The 24,571-nt window shown below is 39.0% G+C and overlaps 1 protein-coding gene and 1 non-coding gene across 17 annotated transcripts in view; both read right to left on the reverse strand.

The window, feature by feature from the left end:
* VPS8 (VPS8 subunit of CORVET complex) overlaps nucleotides 1-24,571 on the reverse strand; it is a 275,359-nt gene that overhangs the window by 118,755 nt on the left and 132,033 nt on the right. For all 16 annotated transcript variants that reach the window (XM_049881052.1, XM_049881032.1, XM_049881060.1 and 13 more), the window contains 6 exons: nucleotides 21,526-21,748; nucleotides 17,195-17,284; nucleotides 14,714-14,765; nucleotides 8,103-8,145; nucleotides 6,263-6,335; nucleotides 5,407-5,526 (listed from right to left, as the gene is read on the reverse strand). In XM_049881052.1, coding sequence (XP_049737009.1) covers nucleotides 5,407-5,526; nucleotides 6,263-6,335; nucleotides 8,103-8,145; nucleotides 14,714-14,765; nucleotides 17,195-17,284; nucleotides 21,526-21,748 — 601 coding nt within the window. The remainder of the gene's footprint in view (nucleotides 1-5,406; nucleotides 5,527-6,262; nucleotides 6,336-8,102; nucleotides 8,146-14,713; nucleotides 14,766-17,194; nucleotides 17,285-21,525; nucleotides 21,749-24,571) is intronic.
* Nucleotides 17,787-17,905, reverse strand: LOC126058008 (small nucleolar RNA SNORA26). The gene has a single exon (XR_007513045.1). It is a non-coding gene; the product is annotated as a small nucleolar RNA SNORA26 (small nucleolar RNA).

Below are 24,571 nucleotides of genomic sequence, written 5' to 3' on the forward strand. Positions count from 1 at the left end.
GCCCCTCCCTTCTTTCTCCTGTCTGGCACACAGTAGGCACTTAAACAACCGTTGAATTGTCTAGTTTGATTATTGACAGACAAAAATGGAAAAAAATTTTAAAAATCTTTCTCTTTAACTAGACTGATTGGCTGCTAGCTAGTTGAGAAACACTGAAATGAGTTACCAAGGAAACTAGGAATTCTTAATCTGGAAGTGCTTCGAGAGAAGAAATTCTGACATTTAAATGGGTGAAATATGACAGGTAGTTGGCTTAGAAAGTATCTCAGCTCTATCTTCTAGTTTATAACACACACACACACACACACACACGGCTGCCAAAGTGAGATGTCACTCCACAGGCACAAATAGAAGGCACCACCTGCTAATAAAAGGTCTGTTCAAATAAAGTACGAAGCCATGGAGAATTAACATATGCATTTTTACAACTAGAGCAGTGACAGCAAGTAATAAAATAATTTTCCTACCCATTTTCCTTTTGGCAACATGTATTCACTGCTTTGAAACAGATCTTGAAAGCTTGTTTCAATAAGCATGATTAAGTGGTATTATACCACAATGTGAATATTATGATACACACAATGACATATTTTGGTCTAGTTAACAACTGCCACCACATGGCACATCTTTGTTAGAACATAATCATTCCGCAATGATGCTTCTGATCACACAAAGCTTGTTAGAGAAAAATATGCAGAGGTGTCCTAATGGAGAAACAGAGTTTTAGATACACAAGTTCAATGTCATCTGTGAATTCGGTCACAAAATCTTTTTTCTGTAGTCTCTTAAAAATTATTATGGGGTCTTTGTGGCATAAAGCCACCCCTTGCCGTCAAGTTAATTGTGACTCATAGCAACCCTACAGGACAGAGGAGAACTGCCCCACAGGGTTCCCAAGGAGTGGCTGGTGGATTCAAACTGCTGACCTTTGGCTAGCATTCGTAGCTCTTAACCACCACACAATACTCAGTTAAATCGTAATCCAGGGTCACAAACTTGTTCTGTAAAGGGCCAGACAGTAAATATTTCAGGCTTTGCAGGCTGCATGTGGTCTCTGTTACATTCTCTTCTTTCTATTTACTTTTTTTACAACTTTTTAAAAATGTAAAAACCATTGTTGGCTTGCAGAGGTCAAACAGGGCTGGATTTTGTCCACTGGCTGTAGTTTGTGAGCCACTGTCCTAATATTTTCACGCACCCCTCAAAAAAGGCCCCAGTATAATAAAAAAGAACAAATAGAATCACCCACAATCCATGATAATGGAAAAAGTAGGAGGATGACAAATACCTAAAACTTTTAACTTACATGTAAGTGGGAAAATAAACATCCCAAATTAGCAGAGTTTGCTCCAAAGCCCCTAACACAAAAGAGAAGTCAAGATGGGATAAGGTAGAAGAAAGCAGGATGTGAGAAGTTTCTAGTGGTAGCAGAAAACCATAATATCAAATAGAATTCATCTCCAGAAGAAAAGAGAGATTCACCCTGTGTGAGGAAATACTGAGATCAGATCTAAGACCTGGTAGATCAGAGCACTGGCTGTTAGGGAGAGAAAAGGAGGGGGTCAGGAAAGTTTGGATCAGAGGTAGTAGGGTTGGTAAGACATGGTTTTTGGGATAGAGGGAGGTACCTTGGGAATAGGGAGATACTCCTTGGAGGGTTAGTGGTAAAGGTTTATGGTAAAGAAAGAAATGGATCAAGATAAAGTTCCTACTAAAACAAGATAATGTCAAAGAACGAGAAGATGATTAAAAAAACCAAAAACTAAACCCCTTGCTGTTGAGTCGATTCTGACTCATAGCAACCCTATAGGACAGAGTAGAACTGCCCCATACGGTTTCCAAGAAACAGCTGGTAGATTTGAATTGCTGACCTTTTAATTAACAGCTGAACTCTTAACCACCGTGTCATATTTAAGAAACTGTACTTTACTGTAGTAAAATTAGAAGGTACCTTTGAACTAGGAAAACTAGTAAGTCATTTTCTCCCTCCTTCCAGTAAGATCATCTGCTATTGCTACTCCAGAAAAATCCAACACAGAAAATGAGAATAAAAACTTTTCAGCAGATGAAGACATGCCAGAATAAAGTAAAACAAAAACTATCTATAAAATAGAGGTAAACTATACCATTATCCGAACATGTATTAAAAATTATTTAAACAATTATAAATATAAAGGAATACCACAAACCAGAAATTTAAGAATTCAGAAAAAATATGAACAGGAAGATATGAAATAAGACCTGGTTGAACTCAGGAAAAAAAAAGAGTGAAGAAAAGACAAAGTCATCTCAGATCAGAAATGAAGACAGGATTACACGGCACCCAAGAAAGAAAAGCTGAAACCAAAAGCGCAGTAAGAAAAACGGAGAACGTAAATGAAAAGAATCAAGAAAATGAAATTGAAATAAAGAAGTTAAAGAGACTAGATAAAAGGTTATAAATATAGAAGATAGAGAAGATCCAACATACAAATGATAGGAGTTTCTGAAGATAAAATACAACATAATGGAACAGAGAAAATAGACAAATCAACAATTCATTTCTCTCGAAAACTGATGGAACAAGTAGTAGAAATCAGCTAATTGACATTTAAAGAACACTCCATCCAACAAGATCAGGATGCATATTCTTCTCAAGTATATTTTGGAACCTTTACCAAGATAGATCATTTTCCTGGGCCATAAAACAAGTCTCAGTAAATTTAGAATGATTCAAGGCATACAACATATATTTCCTGACTATGAAGAAATTAAACTGGAAATTAGTAAAAGAAAAATCTCTGGAAAATCCTCAAATATTTGGAAACTAAATAATACACTTCAAAATAACCCATGGGACAAAGAAGAAATCAATAACAAAATCAGAAAATATTTCAAATGGAATAAAAACAAAATTGTGGCTTGACACTAAAGCAGTGCTTAGAGGAAAATTGATAGCACTAAACACCTATATTAAAAAGAAAAGCCTCAAAACAGTGACCTCAGCTTCCCTCTGAAGAATATAGTCAACAATGAGCAAAAATAAACTGAAAGTAAGCAGGGAAGGAAATAATAAAGATCAGAATGAAAACCACTGAAACGGGGGTGGGGGGGGAAGAATAGAGAAAATCATTGAAATAAAAAATCTGGTTCTTTAAGAAGATGAATAAAATTGATGAACTTCTAGCCAGGTTTATCAGGATAAAAAGGAGAGAAGACACGGAGTACCATTATCAGGAAAAAGAGGTGACATCACTAGAGATTCTACAGATATTAAAAGGATAGCATGAGGATATTATAAACAAATTTTGCCAATAAATTTGACAACTTAGATGAAATGGATAAAATTTTTTTTAAAGATACAAACTATCAAACTCATTCAAGAAGAAACAGAAACTCTGAATATTCCTGTATCTATTAACTAAAATCTGCAGTTTAAGAATCTTCCCATAAAGAAAACTCCAGACTAGATGGCTTTACTGGTGAATTCTACTGATGATTTTAGGAATAATAATAACTATTTTTCACAAACTTCCAGATAACTGAAGAGGAGGTAACACATCTCAGCTCGTCCTACAACATCAGCATTACCCTGACACCAAAACTAAACAAAAACATTACAAGAAAAATACAGACCACTGTAACTGATGGACATTCCTTTTTAGCAAACTGAATCTAAAAATATATGAAAAGGATAATACATCATGACCAAGTGGGGTTTATCTCAGAATGCAAGGCTTGTTTAATGTTCCAAAATCAATCAAGGTAATTCACCATACTAACAAACTAAAAAAGAAGAACCATATAATCATTTTAATAAAAAAAAAAAAAATCTGACAAAACCCAACACCTATTCCTGATGAAAACTCTCAGCAAGCTGTGACTAGAAGCAAAGAAACTTCCCCATCCAGAGCATGAGCACTGACAAAAACTAACAGCTAACACCATACTGATTTTTTCTCAATTCCTTAAACACGCATTGCTGTCTGGTTTCCAGGCCTTTTTACATATTCTCTCCTTCTGTCTAGGATATTTTTCCTACCCTTCACCTATCTGTCTTTTACTTATCCATCCTTTAAGACTCAGCCTGTACACCATTTCATCCAAGAAACCTTTCCTGGCTCTTCGTCAGATACCCTCCAAAGTGTTCCCGTAGTATCCTGCAGGTCCCCTATGGCATATACTACACTGTGCTATGATCACTTACTTCATAAGTCTGTACACCCTTCAGCCAAAGTTGCAGTCCCCAGTTAGCAGAATGCTTGGGACGTACGGGTACTTGAATGTTCGTCAAGCAATGAATGACTTCAGAGAGAGACAGTTTTGAATTTTACTATAAATCCCAGTATCATAATTCAAACATCAGCTATCAGCATAACTTCCAAAAAATGTTCAGTGCTATCATGGGTCATTAAAAAATGGAAATCAGGTACAATTCTTTGCTGCTCTCTACCATTCTTTTTGACTCTACCTACCATTTCCTATCCTTTATTCCCACATGCCAGGCTCCAAGTATCCTTATGTTTTCCTCTGTATGTCTAAACAACTAGACCTGACTTCCAATTCTAAGTTTCTTTTCCCTTCTTTCGACACAATTCAAGTTACTACTCTGAAGTCAGATTTTCAAATTAAAATAATTTAAACTATAATTTGAAGCTCAATCTTCTCATAGCTACTTAACTTGCTGTTGCTGTTAGCAGTTTATTGTTATTAAATTTATAAAAGTAGTGTGTGTTCATAAGGGAAATCTGTCCAATCTCAGTGATATCAATATTAATGATTAATATTAATGATTATTAATATTTAGGTCTACTTCCTTCCCGTCTTTTTTCCTCCAAATAGTGTGTATGCATGTGTGTGTGTGGAGTCACCCTGCTCCTTCCATTAAACACTATAAAGTAAGCATTTCCCGGGTCATCAAAAACTCTTTAAAAAAACAGCTATACGCTATTTAATTGAGAAGATATATCATAGTTTATTTAATCATTCCCTAGGGGTGTCTTCACAGAAATCTGGCCATCCCAATGTATCACTAATCAAACATGCAAAAGGGTGACTTTTAAGCAGGAAGCTTCGTCGTTTCAATGCCAGTCATTTCCCTTATCGGCAGCACCTCGTCTCCTTCACGCCCGTCTTCCACGTTTAGTATGTCAAGGAATATAATTTACAACATCAAACAGAATTTATAACACCTACCCTGCTTTCTGCATTTTTCCATGGCGATGCTTGAGGGACTGGGGTTAGGAGGGACAGATATCAAGAACGAGAAAGTAAATGTCGGTGACATAGCCAAAGTAAACATTTGAAATCTTGACTGTTAGGGCGGAAGGACTGCACTTGCAGAAGAATCACTACTTCTCTTTCTATTAAAAAAAAATGCTCACGGTGCCTCCTTGGAAAATATCTTAAAATCATACTATTTCTTACCAGTGCCAAAACGTTTAGAAATTCTCTTGTGTCAAAATGCAGCAAAGTCCGAACATAGGGATAGATTTCTTCATCAGGGGAAGCTTCTGCTGAATGCAGACGGATTAGAAATTCAAAAACCTGAAGTTCAAAAAAAATGGTGGTTATTTCCCCCTTTTAGTCTTGCCTGACAGCTATTTTGCTGAAGTAATGATCCCAATTTGGATTAAATAACATATACAAATAAAGGCAGGTTGAATTCAGTTTAATGGCCACTATGACTCGACGGCAGTGGGTTCTTTTTTATGTCGTAAGTTGGAAACCCTGGTGGTGAAGTGCTACAGCTGTTAACCAAAAGGTCAGCAGTTCAAATCCACCAGGTGCTCCTTGGAAACCCTATGGGGCAGTTCTCCTCTGTCCTATAGGGTCGCTATGAGTCGGAATCGACTCGACAGCAGCGGGTTTGTTTTTTTTGGTTTATGTCATATGTTCTCTCTTAAAACCTGTCCCAGTTATAATTACTGACTTCAGTGATTGTGGTGTATAGGGTCTCTCCGATATTAGCCTATAGCTCCTGGCCCATATGTAATCCTCAACTAGAATTTGTTTTTAGTGCACCTTAATAAGAAGTATGTTGTTGTTATGTGCCATCGAGTCGATTCTGACTCATACCGACCCTGTAGGCCAGAGTAGAACTGCCCCATAGGGTTTCCTAGGCTGAAATCTTTATGGGAGCAGATCGCCAGGTCTTCTCTCTCAGAGTGGCTGATGGTTCGAACCTCTGACCTTTCAGTTAACAGCCAAGCGCTTAACCATTGTATCACCAGGGCGCCTTAACAGGAGGTGACAGTAAAAATGCTGTGAAAATAGTACGAACCTGGTTTTTAACCAAGGGAACAAGATCTTCAGGGATGTCACCAAGGGGATAAGCACGACCGGCTAGGCAACAGCTAAAAGGAAAGAATGAGGACAGAGACTTTGTGACTTACAAAGGGTTAACTCCCAGTAACACACGGCTTCCCAGACCCTAGATACCAGTTTGATTCTTAACCAAACTCAGCTTTTGTCAGATATCAGGGTCAGAAAATGTGGGTGACAGGGCTGGTGGTGAAGTAAGACTTCCTGTGACTGAGTAGAAACTTTTATTTCTTCTTATTTTTCCTAAGGAAAACCTAAGCTACACTAAAGGGCAAGGAGGAATGAGGACGGATTATCTAAAGGTCCCAAACCCAGAGTCTAGACAGAACCCAGTGGTGCCATTACAGTAGGATTTACCTCCTAATAGCCTGATGTTCTCAGAGACTTTTAAACCAGTGGTTCTGAGAATGGAGACTAGAGAGGAAGATTAGCTGGGCAAAGAAACATCTGGAAAGTATCACAACAGGCAGCCTTCAGGGAGAGTGAGATATGACGAGAAATTCACTCCACAGGTTTGCTTCCAAATCAGAAATTGGCTAATGATTTCCCTTGTGGGGTGAATTATTACAAATGTCTTCTGAATATGTTCTGGTTTTTTCTATCTTGGGGTAAGGGAGATTTTAAACCTCTCTGAGCTAGACTATCATTTTCAATGTTAGAGAGAGGTGGGTGCAAGCATGTTCTAAGGAGTTTAAAGTACAGATCATTAGAAAAACAAACAAACTCATTGCTGTCAAGTCTGACTCGCAGTGACCCTATAGGACAGAGTAGAACTGCCCCATAGTGTTTCTAAGGCTTTAGTCTTTATGGAGGCACACTGCCACATCTTTCTCCCAAGGAGGTGCTGGTGGGTTCGAACTGCAGACCTTTCGGTTAACAGCCAAGCACTTAACCACTGCAGCACCAGGCTCCTACAGATAACAAAGTACTAGGAAAACGTTGCTACATATACTTGTCTACACTAAAGAATCTACATTAACAAGTGTGAACTAGGGCTTGAAGTTTGACTCTGACCCTACACAGGAGTGAAGATGACGCTCTGTTAGGGTTCTGCCACCTTCCTGTCTGCCTGCTTGCTGCCAGCCAGGCAGCGGTTTATCTGGAAGTGCTCTCAGGGCTCAATCCTGAGTCTACACAGTCTACTGGAAAACGCTCTGCTCCAGGGGTCAGAAGACAAGCATTCCAGTTTTGCCTCTGCCACTAGCTTCTTCATGATTTAAGCACACCATGTCCCCTTATATAAAAAGTGTAGATAACACATACTCTACTGAGCTGTCAGCAGTAAAATATTACACATCAGGGCTTTTCCAACCTCAGGACTACTGACATTTTGGACCAGATAATTCTTTGCTGTGGGGAGCTGTCCAGTGCACTTAGGATGCTCAGCAGCATCCTCCACCCCGAGCTGTGACAACCAAAAATGTCTCCAAACCGAAAACCAGTTGATGTTGAGTCGATTCCAACTCAAGGTGACCCCATGTGTGCAGAGGAGAACTGCTCCATAGGGTTTTCAAGGCTGTGACCTTTTGGAAGCAGATTGCCAGGCCTGTCTTCCAAGGTGCCTCTGGGTGGGTTTGAACCACAAACTTTTTGATTAGTAGTCAAGTGTTTAACCATCTGTACCACCCAGGGATTTGCCAAATGTCCTGAGCAGGTAGGGATGGAGAACAACAGCCCTACATGAAAAAATTTTCAAAAATGAAAAGCATTATGTAAATAAGAGATGATAGTACCTCTAAGAATATAAAAAAGAATTATGGAAGGAACATACACACAGACAAATACGTAAAAATTCTTACCTAATATATACAAGAAGCTTGTTGCCCATAACAACTTGCTCATCTAAAATAGAAAGATCTTTAGCAATTCTCTCTCAAAACCTTTTCAGAAATAGAATCATTACATGGAAACAAAAAATAAAACTTTGCATTTAAGGTGAGGTAATATATTCCCAAATAACCATAAAAATGAGACAGGACCACTTTATTGTTTTTAGAATTTCCATTAGATTCTTTTCATAGACCTAAAATCAATATGAGTTATTCAAGGAACAGACCTGAGGGTAGAGATCTATGTATTGGGGGTTTAACCACTAGCGTGGGTCTGGGGGAAGGCATAGAGCAAGCGATAAGTTAAGGAATTACAGATCATAAAAAAACATAGCCAATTAATATTAAGGCATAACAACCAGAATGCTCCACAGAAGCAAGGATGGCGAGACTAAGTCTCACATACTTTGGACATGTTATCATGAGGGATTGGTTCCTGGAGGAGAAGGAGATCATGCTTGGTAGAGGGTCAGCAAAAAAGAGGAAGGTCCTGAACGAGATGGACTGACACAATGGTTTCAACAGTGGGCTCAAGCACAACAACAATTGTGAGCATGGTGCAGGACCGGGTGGTGTTTCGTTCTGTAGTACTTAGGGTCGCTATGAGTCAGAAACAACTTGATGGCACCTAACAACAAGGCATAACTATAATTTCATCTCATTCATAACATGGACTCTTACCACCTACAGTACTCTAAAGGTCATTGTTCTCAGATAAGGGGTTTATATATACTAGATGACTTGAGGGTCCCTTCTATTCTTCTGGAGCCCTGGTGGCACAGTAGTTAAGAGCTCAGCTACCAAACAAAAAGTCAGCAGTTCGAATCCACCAGCTGCTCCTTGGAAACCATATGGAGCAGTTCCAATCTGCCCTATACGGTCGCTACGAGTCGGAATTGACTTGACGGCAATGGGTTTGATTTTCTTGTTTGTTTGTTGGTTTCTATTCTTCTAAGTTATACAATTTTAGAATCATAAGCCTGTTTGACTGAAAAAATCAGAGATATAATTAGACCAAGATTTAGGCCAATGGATCAAAGTCAATTTAGGATAGAGTAGGAGCATCAGTAATGGGTGAAGTGGTCAGGAATTCTGACGGTGTGTGCAGGTTTACAGGGATCTGTGGTTGGTGATGATGATAAGCTAAAGTGTCCCGTTTTGGTATATGAATATTGGACACAAAGCAAGCAATTGTAAATCTTTTATCACTAATCCTTCAAAAACACTTCAACTCTTTGATGTCATTAGTGCAAATAAACTAAAATTGTTCAAAATAATATGAACAATTACATTTTGCATCAATTCCAAATATTGTTTGACCCAACTCGACTAGCATGATACATTGTGGCAATCACTTTACTGGTAGAAACGGTTCATGTTCATTGACCCTTACTGTTATAAATCTCAGACGGAATGTATCTGGCTCATGACATCCCTAAGAGAGTTAAATTTACTTATTTAACATATAAAACCAAAACAGCCAAACCTTTGAGTCAATTCTGACTCGTAGCAACCTTATAGGACAGAGGAGAACTGCCCCACTGGGCTTCCAAGGAGTGGCTGGTGGATTCCAACTGCCGACCTTTTTGTTAGCAGCTGAGCTCTTAACCACTGAGCCACCAGGGCTCCATCTAACATATATCTCTCCATTATTCCACTACTGTTTCTTAAGTGCAGGGAGTATGTTATTCATCTCTGTATTCCTATTATCCAACACAGTGTCTGGCACACAGTAGGTGCTTATTAAATGTACAGTGAACTGAACTTATATATGTATTTATCTGACCCCTTTTCTACTCCTTTTCTCTCCCCAATATCTTTTTCTTTTAGAAGATTCTCTGTAGCAAAAACTTATCAATTCCATTTGGAATTTTCAATATTCTGCTTTCATTTCAGCTACATATATTTTTTAAAAGCAATTTTCAAATCTGTCTCAAAAAGATTAGGCTCAGGGCTGCTACTAGGTCTGAGGGACTGCTGTTGTTAGGTGCCATCCAGTCGGTTCCAACTCACAGAGAACCCAGGTACCACGGAATGAATCACTGCCTGGTCCTGCGCTATCCTCACAACCGTTGCTATGTTTGAGCCCATTCTTGTGACCACTGTGTCAATCCATCTTATGAGGGACTAAGCCCTACAAAATGACCCCCACCCCCTCTCCTAGAGAAAAAAACTACAAAACCTGGATACACAAAAGCTACCTGAAGGTCGTAGAGGTCGAACAGAAGCATACATAACCTGGTGGGGAGTTGACGCTCACTTGTGGGAGGAGAGATAGGCAGATGTACAGGGAGCTTTCCTTCTCTGTGGCCTTCACCTGGGCTAAGTGCACTCCCTGCCACACACACAGCAGCAACAAGGGGGCACGTGAAAAACCCCTAATCTTCCTGGCTTATGGAACCAGAAAAGTGAAGCCAGGAAATCATGAATGTAGAAGACAGCGGAGGAATCCCAAGAGGGAGTCAGAGAGGTCTCCAAACTGTCTGCCCACATCCCTAACTAATCCTTAAATTACTATGTGTGAAAAAGAATCAAAGCAGCTTAGCCAAAGAGAAAAACTCTGAACTGAGACTGGAGCTGTCTCCCTGCGGGAAACCACTATAAAAATAATGCGTGCACCAAACAAAAAAACAAAAAAGCTAGGAAAATTAAAACGGAATTCTAATGCATATTAAAATAACCAAATAGAAAGAGAGAACGATAGGAGGGACAGAAGAACAAAACATAGAGAAGAGATGAGTAGAAACAAAAAGTAAAATTGTAGACACAAACCCAACCATATCACCAATTACATTAATGGTCTAAACTCCAATTAAAAGATAGACATTGTCAGAATGGATTTAAAAACAAGGCCCAACTAAAACACTCTCTACAAGAGACAGGTCTTAAAGAAATAAATAGGTTGAAAGTGAATGCATGGGAAAAGATGTACCACGCAAATAGTAATCATAGAAAGGCCACAGCAGCCATATCGGTATCAGATAAAATAGATTTAAGAACAATATATATTACCAGAGATAGAGACACTTCATAAAGGTGAACGTATCGATTCAATAAAAGGACATAACAAACCATAAATGTACATGTACCCAATAAGGCTTCAAAATATATGAAGCAAAACTGAAAGAAATAGGTAACTGGAGATTCTAAAAACCCTCTCTAAGCAATTGACAGACTACTAGACAAAGAAATCAGCAAAGACAAAGAAAATATGAACAATATTACCAAGTATCCTGATTTAATTGGTATCTATAATATACTATATTGAACAACAGTGACCCTATAGGACAGAGTAGAACTGCCCCCACAGAGTTTCCAAGGAGCGCCTGGTGGATTCGAACTGCTGAACCTTTGGTTGGCAGCCGTAACACTTAACCACTATGCCACCAGGGTTTCCCTTATAATATACTATATTCAACAATAGCAGAATACATTTTTTTTTCAAGTGCACATGGTATGTTTACCAAGACAGAGGCCATAAGACAAGTCTCAATAAATTTTAAAACATTGGAATCATAGACTATATTCTCTGATGATGATAAAATTAAATTAGAAATCAGTAGTAAAAAGACATCCATGAAAATCCCAGACGTGCTTCTTAGTTCAATTGAGTATACAAGACCAAATGGGCAATACCTGCCCAAAAGCAAAGGGGAAAAGACAGGAAGGGACAGGAAAACTGGAAAAATGGACACAGGGAGCCCAGGGTGGAAAGGGAAAGGGGGAGAGTGCTGACACATTGTGGGGATTGCAACCAACTTAGCAAAGCAATTTGTATACGAATTTTTGAATGAGAAACTCATTTATGCCATAAACTTTCAACTAAAGCACAATAAAATTTAAAAAATTTAACTCAAAATGGATTATAAGCTAAATGCAAGTACTAAAATTATTAAATTTCTAAAAGAAAATCTTTATGACATTTGAAACGGACAGGAATTTTCTAAGCAGAATACTAAAAGCCTAAACCAAAAAAGAAAAAATGAGGAAAATGGACTGCCTGAAGATTAAAAACGTTGGCTTTTCAAAAGCTACGGTTAAGAAACCAAAACCAAAAAGGCAAGCCACAGACTGGGATAAAATTTTTGTAAAACAATACTGAAAAAAGACACACCCAGGATACATGAATAACTCTTACAACAATAATATGAAGACAACTCAAAGAACAAAAAATGGGCTAAAGATTTGACAAGCCCTTCACAAAAGAAGATATGTGAATGTCCATCAAACACAGGAAAAGGTGTTCAACACATCATTAACTATCAGGGAAATAAAAATTTAAATTACAATGAGATACCACTACACACCCACTAGAATGGCTAACGTTTAAAAAAGTTGACAATACCAAGTGTTTGCAAGGATGTGGAGCAACTGGAACTTTCATATATTGCTGATGGATATGCAAAATGGACAGCTGTTTTGAAAAACCATATGGCAGGACTTTAGAAAGTTAAATATACATTTAGCACACAAGCCAGCCATTCCAATTCTAGGTATTTACTCAAGACAAGTATACTTATATGTCCACACAAAAACTTGTTCACAGCCCAGGGCCAGGGATAAGGGGCAAGGGCAACATGAAGGGTCTTCTCAGTGACGGAACTGTTGTACATACTGACTTTATCAACATCAACATCCTGGTGGTAATATTGTATCATAGTCTTGCAAGATGCTATCATTAGGGGAAAACGACCACTGGGTAGGGAACTACTGGAGAGAGTACTGGTGGGTAGAGTACCACCAGGTAGAGTACCACTGGGTAGAGAACCATTGGGTACAGTACATGGGATCTCTATGCATTATTTCTTACAACTGCATGTGATCTACAATTATCTCAAAATAAAGAGTTTAATAAAATAAAAATTTGTTTATAAATGTTGTAGCAGCATTATTCAGGATAGCCCAAAACTGGAAGCCATTAAAATACACATTGATCGATGAATAAATTACACACCAGACAATTCTCAGTATTCATGGTAAGTGCCATCATCACTGAATTAGCAAATGCTGAAGGATTACCCAGAGAGGGAATACACGTTTAGGCTTCTGTGAGTCTCTAGTCACGTTTTCATCAACCAGTCAATACATAACCTTTTTTGTGTGTATGTCTGTTTAAAGAACCTTATAATATACATATCTTATAATTAATTATATGTAAGTACTTCCTTATAATAAAATACGAACTGGGATGGGTTTAACATTTTTCTGATCTTGGGTAACACAGCCAAAAATTTCTTTGGCTTTCGCTCTCAGAAAAATGCTGTCCACTACACTTTATTCTCTTATCGGTTGTCATCTTTTAAATCCACAAATTTAGCCGCTGTTCCATCTTTTCCATAGTTTCATCATGCACTATGGATGTCACTTTAGCCCTTTCTGGGGAAGCCTCATGTATAGATCAACGGATTTCCTCTTCCTTTATTGGTGTGGACACCCTGGTGGCGTAGTGGTTAAGTGCTATGGCTGCTAACCAAAAGGTAGGCAGTTCGAGTCCATCAGGCGCTCCTTGGAAATCCTGTGGGGCAGTTCTACTCTGTCCTGTAGGGTTGCTATGATTCAGAATTGACTCGATGGCAATGGGTTTGGCTTTTTTTGGTTGGTTTTATAGACGTACTGTGCTGTTGATTTATTAACATGAACTCATGGCCAATAGCACTGTAACTTATGCCTGAATGTTTACCTAACGCATGTATTTTCTCCATAAGCACGTCATAGACTTCTCGCACTTAGGAACACTAGACGGCACTTTAGCGCCATGCTTGGGGGCCATTTTAAACAGTGAGATCACCAGTGAGAGATGCAAAAATGAAAAACCATGGCACTAAATAGACCATGAAGGACACAGGCTTACAGTAAGAGAACTGACACAAGAGGCCGAGTGTCACCCCGTTCCACCTCAGCTAGGAATGTGCACGTCGGACAACCCAAATTTTTCGTCACTCTATGCATGTCTGCGACTGGCTGCAAAACTGCCACAAGTATTGATTCTGGGAGTACAAATAAATTTTAGAGAGTAGGAGAATTTCCAAGTACAGAATCCACAAATCATGAGGACTGCTGCATATTCAACCGATGGAATACTAGTCAGCAATAAAAAGGAATGAAATCTTAGTATATACAACAATGTGGATGAACCTCAAAAAACATTATGCTGAGTAAAAGAAATCAAACACCAAAGATTACATATGGTATGATGCCATTTACATGAAATTCTAGAAAAGGCAACATTCTGGTGGCCGAAAAAGATGAATGATTATCCGGAGGGGGACTGTACAAAGGGACCAGGGAAACTTTTTCAGTATGAAGGAACCATACTTTCTCCTACAGTTTCATTATTAAAAAAAAAAAAAAAAAATCAGGTTTTCAAGAAGCGGCTGGTGGATTCAAACTGTCGACCTTTTGATTAGCAACTGAGCTGTTAACCACTGTGCTACCAGGGCTCCACACTTTGATTATGCTGGTGGTTATATGATTATATATAATTATCAAAATTCAGATTATACACATAAAATCAGTGAATTTTATGATGTTTAATAACACCTTAGGAAAAAAAAGAAAAGGAAAGCGTAGAGAGCTGTTACCTGTGAGGGTCTTTCCTGCATTCAGCGGAGGGGCGATGACTCTGAAAAGTTTCTGTGGTAAAATTAACAGGAAAACAATCACCGTTACTTCAAAGGGTAATATTTTAAGAAAGATACTCAAGAATCTTAAGCTATTAATTGCCCCTATCTGACCTGGTTAGATAGTCACTTGCTATGGAGCTTAGGTATAAAAACTTCTTGTGTGGACACGTACCGTTCTCCCAGGGGAGGATCACTGAGAAACGGTCCTTGTCGTGGTCGTTGTTGTCACTTCCCTCATGGAAAGAAACTGTTTCATGACCACCAGTCAGATGATGGTCTTTGCTGAGATCATAATTTCTGGTATGTAAGGTGTCCTATACGTCCCTAAAAGTGCTTTACATTCTTAAAAAACAGTAACCGAAGCATTACTCTTACCTCAGAGGCAGCCAAAACTTGAACGAGGAATAGATTTTAGGGGCTCTAGTAGTTATCTCAAATGTGATGACACGCCCATTCTAGAAAATCTAGAAATTTTCAAAAGGCAGGAACAGCCCCTCCTGATTTAGGCCTCTTTTAAGTACCAAAATAGCTAAACTTTTAAGCACAATGATTTTCTTATAGGCAGAGAAATGTAAGAGAAACTATAGGAGCACCTACCCTCCAACTGCTAAAGTCTCCAAAAAAAAATATTTAATAACAAACGCCAAGCTCCTGCTGAAAGTCATTAAACTTGAAAACTACTCTCAACACAAAACAAGGCAACTGCAAGAGCCCAATGTTCCGCCTGAGACGTACAAATGCAAACCAGATCGTGGAGGGGGAAACAGATAAAACAAAAACTTCAACAGCAGCAATAATGAAATCCCAGCAATCGTTTTACCAGTGTGGAATACATCAAATTAGAACCTGTTTTCAGTGGTTATTTTGAAAAAGAAAAAAAAAATTTTGAAAGGAACTAGAAATTGCATTAACTCTTCCTCATTGTGGTTTAGTAACGGGACAGAGAACGTTCTGCACATCCAGGGAGGTACTGGGCCTCAATGAGGCGGCAGCTGACAGGTCTTCCTCAGGGAAGTACTGAATCCCAGCGAGAAAGCAGCTGAGATGTTCAAGCATAAAGAATACCTGGTAAGAATACCTGGTACACAAACAACCAGGGTGAAAACCAGGAGAAGAAGTATGCACCATTCATTTTAGAAAATGGCCAAGAGAAGAGAGGTCCAACTGAAATTGAGGGAGTTATGAATTAGAAGGTGTGGTGGATTGAATTGTGTCCCCCCAAAATTTGTGTCAACTTGGCTAGGCCATGATTCCCAGTACTGTGTGGTTGTCCACCATTTTGTGATCTTATACTATGTGTTGTAAATCCTAAACTCTGTGATGATAATGAGACAAGATTAGAGGCAGTTATGTTAAAGAGGCAGGCAGGATACAATCTACAGGATTAGGCTGTATTTTGAGTCAATCTCTTTTGAGAGATAAAAGACAGAATCGGCCAGAGGGAGAAGACCTCATATCATCAATAAAGAGGAGCCAACAAAGACAGAAAGCCTTCCCCTAGAGCTGGCACCCTGAATTTGGTCTTCTAGCCTCCTAAACTGTGAGAGAATAAATTTCTGTTTGTTAAGGCCATCCACTTGTGGTATTTCTGCCATTGCAGCACTAGATGACTAATACAGAGGGATAGTCACCCTACCATGCCAAAGGTGCTTAAAGAAGCCTGAAATGTCATAGAATGATTGCCGATTTTACAACACTGAAGGCAGTGCTGGATGGTCACTAAATCTGCAAAAAACTTGGCTGGATGCCTTCTGCCAGGCCCTTCTGAGCCACGTAACATTCCCCACTGCAACAATGCAAAGGGCTAGGGGAACTCAGCGTCCACAATTCTGTCTTCAAGCTTAAGGCAAACAACCAGATGGATATGGGGTTTCGTTCTTTTTAAAGTACACCCAAACACTTTTTAAATGCTCTCTTCTAGGGCCAGGGGAATAAGGAATTATAACGAACACTACAAATTCGAGCTGGGAAAAGCAAGAAATTAGCAATCCACAAATAATGACCTCCCACAATTTCCAGGCCCCTCCTCCAGCAGAACAGATCTACATATAGCTTTACCCAGTAGGACGTTATTATATACAATTATGCCATGGAACATATTTCTTGTGCCTTTTGGAAAAGCTATTAGCATATCAAAAAAGTTTAGGAGGAAAAAAAATAGCTAAAATCAAACAAGCAAGCATTATTTTTAAATTTATCTATTGTTCCCTGGGATTTAATTACCTACTTATGCAGATAAAAAAGAATACAATGTGAGAAAAACATGAAACTAAAGACTACATAAAAGCCCCAAGCTAAAACGGGTAAAAGTTTAATAAATCTACAAAAAATTAGGAAATGATCAGATGAAAACAACAGCACGTATTCAAAGCAAATGCAGACTGGGGGGGGAAAAAATAGACAATATTAAATAAGTTTTCAAATTAGGAATTATCTTACCTCCATGGGACGAATAAACTCGTTCATCCCTCTGTTGTAGACATAAATCATGGCATCATACAGGCGATTTTCCCAGCACATGAGAACCATCTGTAAAAATGGAAAAATCTCTTCGTCCACCCAATTCAAGGGTTTCACCGGTTATTTTCCTTAAAACTTTAAGAATGAAGAAATCCTAAATTCTTTTTCCTGATTTTTTCAAATTCCTTCTCCAAGAAAAGCTGAAATTATAACACTCAAACACAATGCCAAGGTAAGAGCTGTTGTAGGTTCAATACTAAAAAAACAAACAAAATAACCCAAATGTCGTCGAGTTGATTCCAACCTATGGCAACCTCATGTGTCACAGAGTAGAATTGTTCCATAAGGTTTTCTTGGCTGTAATCTTTACAAACCCCGTAGGTCAGAATCAACTCAATGGGTTTGGTTTTTAATCTTTACAGAAGCAGACCCTCAGGTCTTTCTTCCATGGCACCACCACCAACCTTTAGATTAGCTGCCAAGCACAAACCATTTGTGCCACCTAGCTAGTCTTAAACAGTTTCCAAAGTATAATTTTGTTTCTTTTCTACCTTTCTCCCCTTTTTTCTCCAGTTGTAACTCCAGAGAGGATCCAAAGAGTTCTCTGATCTCTGCTCTGGGTTTCACGGAGACTGAATTCAACCTTCTGTGTTAGCTTCTTAAATCACAGCGTCAACCTTGAAATGGCACAAGAAAGGGTCTCTACCTTCTCCTTTTCCATATTCATTTTACCTTTGGTCATGAGTTCTACAAGTATTTACTGAATGCCTGCCTTCAGGCTCTCTCCCAGGCTTTGGGGATAAAGCAATGAACAAGACAACCCTAGACCTGGTCTCTACCCTTACAGAACTTACATTCACCTTGGACACTCACCAAAAGAAGACAAGGGCACAAAACGGGGTAAGTTACAACCTGGAGAAGATACTCAATCACACAAACAACTCATTACTGACAAATGTGATAAGTGCTATAAAGGAACCTGCCTTGGGTCTGAAGAATTCAGAACGTCATCCCTGAGGGAGCAATATTTAAGCTAGGAACTGAGGAATGTGTGTGAGTTAAAAGCAGGGGTGGAAACTATGGGCTCTGTACACAGAAGAAGCAATAAAGGGGGAAGGTCTTGAGATGGAAAGGATCTTTAAGTGTTTAAGGGTGGAGAGAAATAGGTTTGAAAAAGTATTTAGGAAGAGGAACAGATATGACTTAAGTACAGAGTACTCTGTACTCTTCCTACGAGAGTTATTTTATAGTATAGCGTGACAAGAGATGAGAGCTAAAGTAGGAAGAGTAGAGGCTGACAAAGGAGAAGGATAAGGAGTAGCCAGAGAGTAAGAGGGAAAACAGAAGAGGTGTCATGAGAAAATCCATTTAGAGAAAGGCATGTCCTGGGACCTCTTCTATCTACCCTCTCCCTCAGCGACTGCCATGACCATACATCCTTATACTGATGACTAACACGTTTACAGCTCCATCTCTAACTTCCCCTCTGATCTCCTAACCCATATATCCAACCACGTACTTGGTGTCTGAATTCCTGACCCATACATCCAACCACATACTTAGTATCTGAACTCCTGACCCATATATTCAACCACGTACTTGGTATCTGAACTCCTGACCCATACATCCAACCACGTACTTGGTATCTGAATTCTTGACCCATACATCTAACCACATACTTGGTATCTGAACTCCTGACCCATATATCCAACCACGTACTTGGTACCTGAACTCCTGATCTATACATCCAACCACGTACTTGGTATCTAAATTCTTGACCCATACATCTAACCACATTCTTGGTATCTGAACTCCTGACCCATATATCCAACCACGTACTTGGTGTCTTCACCTGAATGTCTAGTAGCTGTCTCAAGCATAAATTGTAAAACAGAACTCCTGATTTTGTCTTCCAAACTTGGACCTACTCCAGTCTTCCAGTGCTTAAAAAACTCAAAATCCGTTGCCATAGAGTTGGTTTCGACTCATAGCAACCCTACAGGACAGACTAGAACTGCCCCATAGAGTTTCCAAGGAGTGGCTGGTAGATTCGAACTGCCAACCTTTTGGTTAGCACCCAACCTATTAACCACGATGCCACCAGAGTTCTGATTCAGTGCTTAAAGGAGCTGCTATCTACCCTGTTTCTCAAGTCAAAAACCTAGGCATCATCCTTGAATTCTCTTTCCCACATGCTCAGACTCTTGCATCTAATTCATGAGCTAATCAATTCTATGTCTAAAACGTACCTGAAATTAGGCCACCTCTCCCCCATCCTACTGCTACCATCTCCTGCCAACGGCCATAGCAATAGCCCCCAACTAGTCTCCCTGTTTTTTCTGTACTTGCCCCTGCCCCAACTCCTCATTCGTTCTCCCAAAGCAAACCAGAGTGATCTTGCTTAAAAGGTCCACCTCTCTTTCACCGAGCTCCAGGTCTGCGTATCTTCTTTCTGTTGCTTGAGCTCCCAAGGCATAATGCTGTTTTGTTTTGCACTAGCTGTTGCTTTTACCTATTACAATCTTCTTCTCCAAGATCTTTGCATTACTGACTCCTTCTTGTCATTCAAAATCCAAACTCAATGTTACCTCCTCAGAAAGGCTTTCTATAACTAGCCAGCATAAGGTAGTCTCTCATTCTCTCTCTACCATATTGCCCTGTTTGATTTTTAACATAACACTGTTTGGGAGTATTCTGTGGTTTGTTTATTGATCTGTTTATTGTCAATCTTTTCTACTAAAATGTAAGCTTCAGGAGAGAACAAGCTTTGACTGCCATGGTCACTAAGGTGCCCTCAAGTCTGACCTCAATAAATGTTTCTTGAATTAAAAAACAAATGCTGCTGAAAGAGTAAATAAAGTAAGGATTGAAAAATGTTGTTCAATGTTTTGATATGGCGGGTTGGGTTGTTGCCATCGAGTCAATTCTGACTTATAGTGACCCTACAGGACAGAGTAGAACTGCCCCACAGGGTTCTCAAGGAGTGGCTGGTGGATTCAAACTTCGACCTTTTGGTTAGCAGCTGAAAGGTTAACCACTGTGCCACCAGGGCTCCCATAGCCGATACAGTGAAGTTTATTGCTGACTCTATTGAAAACAAGATTGAAGAGCTAGTAGGATATGGAAAAAGTAGAAAAAGCAGCCTAGACGATGCTTTCAAGAAATCTGGCTGTGAATGGGAGCAGTGAGATGGGGCGGTAATCTAGGAGGAAGAAGGGGAGGAGGCTTGATATGGACAGATGGGGAACTGAGGGAAAGACATCTTTATTGTTACTTTAACATGAAAAACGCTACTGCATTTTACACAGCACTGGGAAAAAGTTAAAACATTGGGAAGAAAAGAAACGAGAAAGTTCTCCTATATCCGTAATAGGTAAATAAAGCTAGTTCTCAATCACTGAACCTGTTGCCAGGCTTGCCGAATTACCCGTATGTGGAAAGGCACATGTGAAAGAAGAGCTGCCTTTACTCTGCAAACTCAAAGCACTCATAAAGAGCCTCCAGAAAGAAAACAAAGGTTTTTCCAAATCCTTCATTTCTACATGATTTGGTGCCTTTTTTTTAGCTTATGGTCTTTCTAATATCTAACACTCTCATATTTTAACTCAGTAGGGCTTAGCACCTTTGTAAGTGTAGCATGCTCAATATTACGACAGATATGGAATCAAAGAACTAAGCTGTGAAACAGCTTAGCCCAGAGCAGATACTGCTTCTCAGTTAAGAACTGAAACCTTATCATGGGGACGGTAGATACACTGGAGGGATATGATCAAACAGTGGCTGACTGATCGTGCTAAAAGTCCTATAATTTGCTCTATACCATGGTCCGCATTTTCAAAACTCAACATACAAAAGTTGTCAACTCTGGCCTTATACATGAATTTATGAAAAAATGGTATTATACTTGTAAAGGTAAAAATATTCTATTATTCATGTGCAAGTAACTGTGGCTGAAATGTACCTACAGGATGAAAACTATAGCACTGACCAAGCAGGCTGATGAAGAAGGATCAGTCAACAAGTATTTTTTGAGCAACTACTACATGTAAGCCCTATGCCAAGAGCTCTGGCAGACATCAAAGACAGGAGACATAATCCCTGCCTTGCAGGACTGTTTAATCTAGCTTTCATTTAAAAACAGCCCAGAGAAATATACTGAAATATACACAGATTCATAAGACATCTTACTAAAAGTGCTCAACAAAAAACGGAGGTTGGTGGAAGGCAGAGTGAGGTCTGATCACAGTCAGGTAATATAGTCAATAAAAGAATGTTTATTCTAATAGGCAGTAGACTGTCCATAAACTCACCTGCTGAATATCAAGACTGGTGATATCCATATGTACGATGAGGGCTTCCAGGTTCTCCATTAACTTTTTATCTTGGAAATGAACGATCAAGTCTTTCATTACCTGGGGTGTGAGCCCCACCAATTTATCACTTAAAATATACGGCTCGAGGCACTCCAAAAACACTCCTTTGGCCACTGAATTCTCACTTAGTTTGTCATACATCTGGCTAAATAAAAGATCCCTGTAACAGAAAGGGGGTAAGGGAACCTTTTCGAATCATTCCAAACATCCATTAAATTAGGACTAAGTACATTCTGATCTTTTCCTTAGCTCAACTCACTCCTGAGCTTATTAAAAACAGTAGCAATATTTACAGAGAGTTTTATATTTTGAAAACCTTTTTGTATATGTTATCTCAGTTAATCCTCCCAATACTGCTTATATAAATTAAAAAAAAAAAAAAAACCCTAATAAATTAAATTATTTGTTGAAAGTCACATAGCTGGTAAGTGATAGGAATCAAATTTTGCACTCAGTCATCTGGCCTATACAATGTTCTCACCTGTTGCTGTGGAGTCAATTCCGACTCACAGCAACCCCACAGGACAGAGTAGAACTGCCCCATAGGGTTTCCAAGGAGTGGCTGGTGGATTTGAATCACTGGCCTTTTGGTTAGCAGCGGAGCTCTTAACCACTGCACCACCAGGGCCCCTATTACAGCACAGAGTTTCTTAGAGACATCAATACTGATGTGGGGATGGGTAGTATGGTGACATAATGGAATAGGAAAAAAAAACAATTTTAAGGCTCCTCCTAATTTATCCTTTCTTCCTGCCTGGTATCTAGATATGGAGCACTGGTGGCGCAGTGGTTAAGAGCTTGGCTCCTAACCAAAACGTGGGGCAGTTCAAATCTACCAGTTGCTCCTTGGAAGCCCTATGGGGCAGTTCTACCCTGTCCGATAGGGTCGCTATGAGTCAGAATCGACTCAAAAACAACAGGTTTTTTAATGGATATCTAAATATTCTGAGCTGATATGCAGAGCCAATTTGCTTCTCTAATGTAGCTCTTACCCCCTGCTTTCCAAAGGGTTTGGGCAGTGAGTACTGATGGGAGAGGAAGAAGAAAATGTTCATATTAAAAATACATATATATCCAGCAACACTCTTATTGTAGAAACAGAAATTTTCAAAATTACAAGCCACCACTCTAAATTACTGTTATATTTTTTCCATATTTCTTCTGCAAATAGTCCTTAAATAATTTTACAGTTATAATCAGCATAGATATAATTTTGAATTCTGCTTTTATGTAACATTATATTGTAAGTATTATTCTAAGTTGCTACCTATTCTTTCAAATTACTATTTTGTCCAAGTCACAAACGTCTCAATACGCTGAAATGCCAGAATTTATGTAACTTTCCTGTGGTGTTGGACATACCAGTTATTTCCAGTGTTTTAGTTTATTATGAGTGATATCATACTGAACAGCTGCACATATAGCCTCTCCCATTTTGGGAGTCAGCCTACTTTTAGAAATTTATTCTAAGTCAGAAGATATGACTAAATTTTTTCAAAAGGCATCACAGCAGCCATTTATACCGCCACTAGCAATATGTAATCACACATCCGTTTCAACAGGTAATTGTGAGTTTGTTTTCTTTTTTCCTGACAACTTAATAAGGATAAAACAAACTGCATTATTGTTTTAATTCTTCCACAACTGGCAAAATGGAATCTTTTCCATATTTCCATTTATAAATTGCATTGCCTTATATCATTCACTTATTTGCTCATTCTATATGTTTTAAATACATAAACAATGCTGATACTGTTTATCTGTTAAAAAATATATAAGTATTTATTTATAACTGTGTAATCTCTTTCGGCAGTTCAAATTTTTAATCTCTTTCGGCAGTTCAAATCTAGCAGCCGCTCCTTGGGAACCCTATCGGGCAGCTCTGCTACGTCCTATGGGGTAGCTATGAGCCAGAACTGACTTGACAGCAATGGATTTGGTTTTTCTGGCTTTTTTTTTCTTAATCTCTTTATATGCGTATCATGTAAATTGTGAAAAGCAGTAAATTGTTTATCCACAGGTGCAATCCTTCGAGACAAGCTCCACAAAAGGGTCAGGGAAGATTCTGGAAGAAACGGGCTGGGGTCTTACACCATCTCAAGCCCTGAACGGGGCTGGAAGGTAAACAGATCGGCTACGACTGCACCAGAACCACACACCACCTTTCAATACACAGGTTTTACCATATTCTGGGGAAAACCCACAGCCGTTTATTTCTTTCCTCAAGTGCACAAACATAATTTTTGCATCACTTTTCTCCCTCCGTTTCATATCTGGGTATTTTTCATGTAAGCTTCATCTTAATCAATAGTTCATCACATTACTGTGATTACCAGTTGCCAGCTGAGTAAAAGAAACTGAGATTAATGAAGCTTCGCTGTAAGAGAGAAAAAATAAAAGCAACAAAACAATTAACACTAGTGACTCCAGAACATGTCATTATTTGCTAACTTTTGCTCTCTGTAATGTGCTGCTAAAAACAAGATATGAGGGGAGATAATTATATATTTTAGTTCAGCACAAAAACCCTGGGGAGGGGAATTAAAGAAAGCTAAAGCTTCAGTAAACAGAGCATAAAAGCTGATAAAACAAGGCACTTCTGTGACAAGGAGCAGCGTGCGATGCTGGTGAGATTAATGGGAAAAGGACACGTTTCTTCCTGAACCAGTCAGAGGCTGATAAGGAAGCGAGAAAAACGAGACTCAGCAGCTCCTCTCTGCATCTCTACCTTAAAATAAAAATGAAACAAAAGCTAAGACATGTTCTCATTGTTCTGAGAGATTATTTATTAGAGAACCTGAGGAGGGGAAATAAAATTACCCACCCCCCAAAAAATGTTTTTAGCCCTCGTATTTCTCTCTCCATTTTGGCATTATTCTCCAGGTGCTGACTTTGTTTCCTGTTTACCATTTTATGCTTAGCCTCCCTATAGGCAGTGTAACAGAAAATCCGCGCTGGTTAATAGAGGGCCATCAGAGTTTTC

This window comes from Elephas maximus, chromosome 1 (assembly GCF_024166365.1).
Source record: "Elephas maximus indicus isolate mEleMax1 chromosome 1, mEleMax1 primary haplotype, whole genome shotgun sequence".
Taxonomy (NCBI): domain Eukaryota; kingdom Metazoa; phylum Chordata; class Mammalia; order Proboscidea; family Elephantidae; genus Elephas; species Elephas maximus.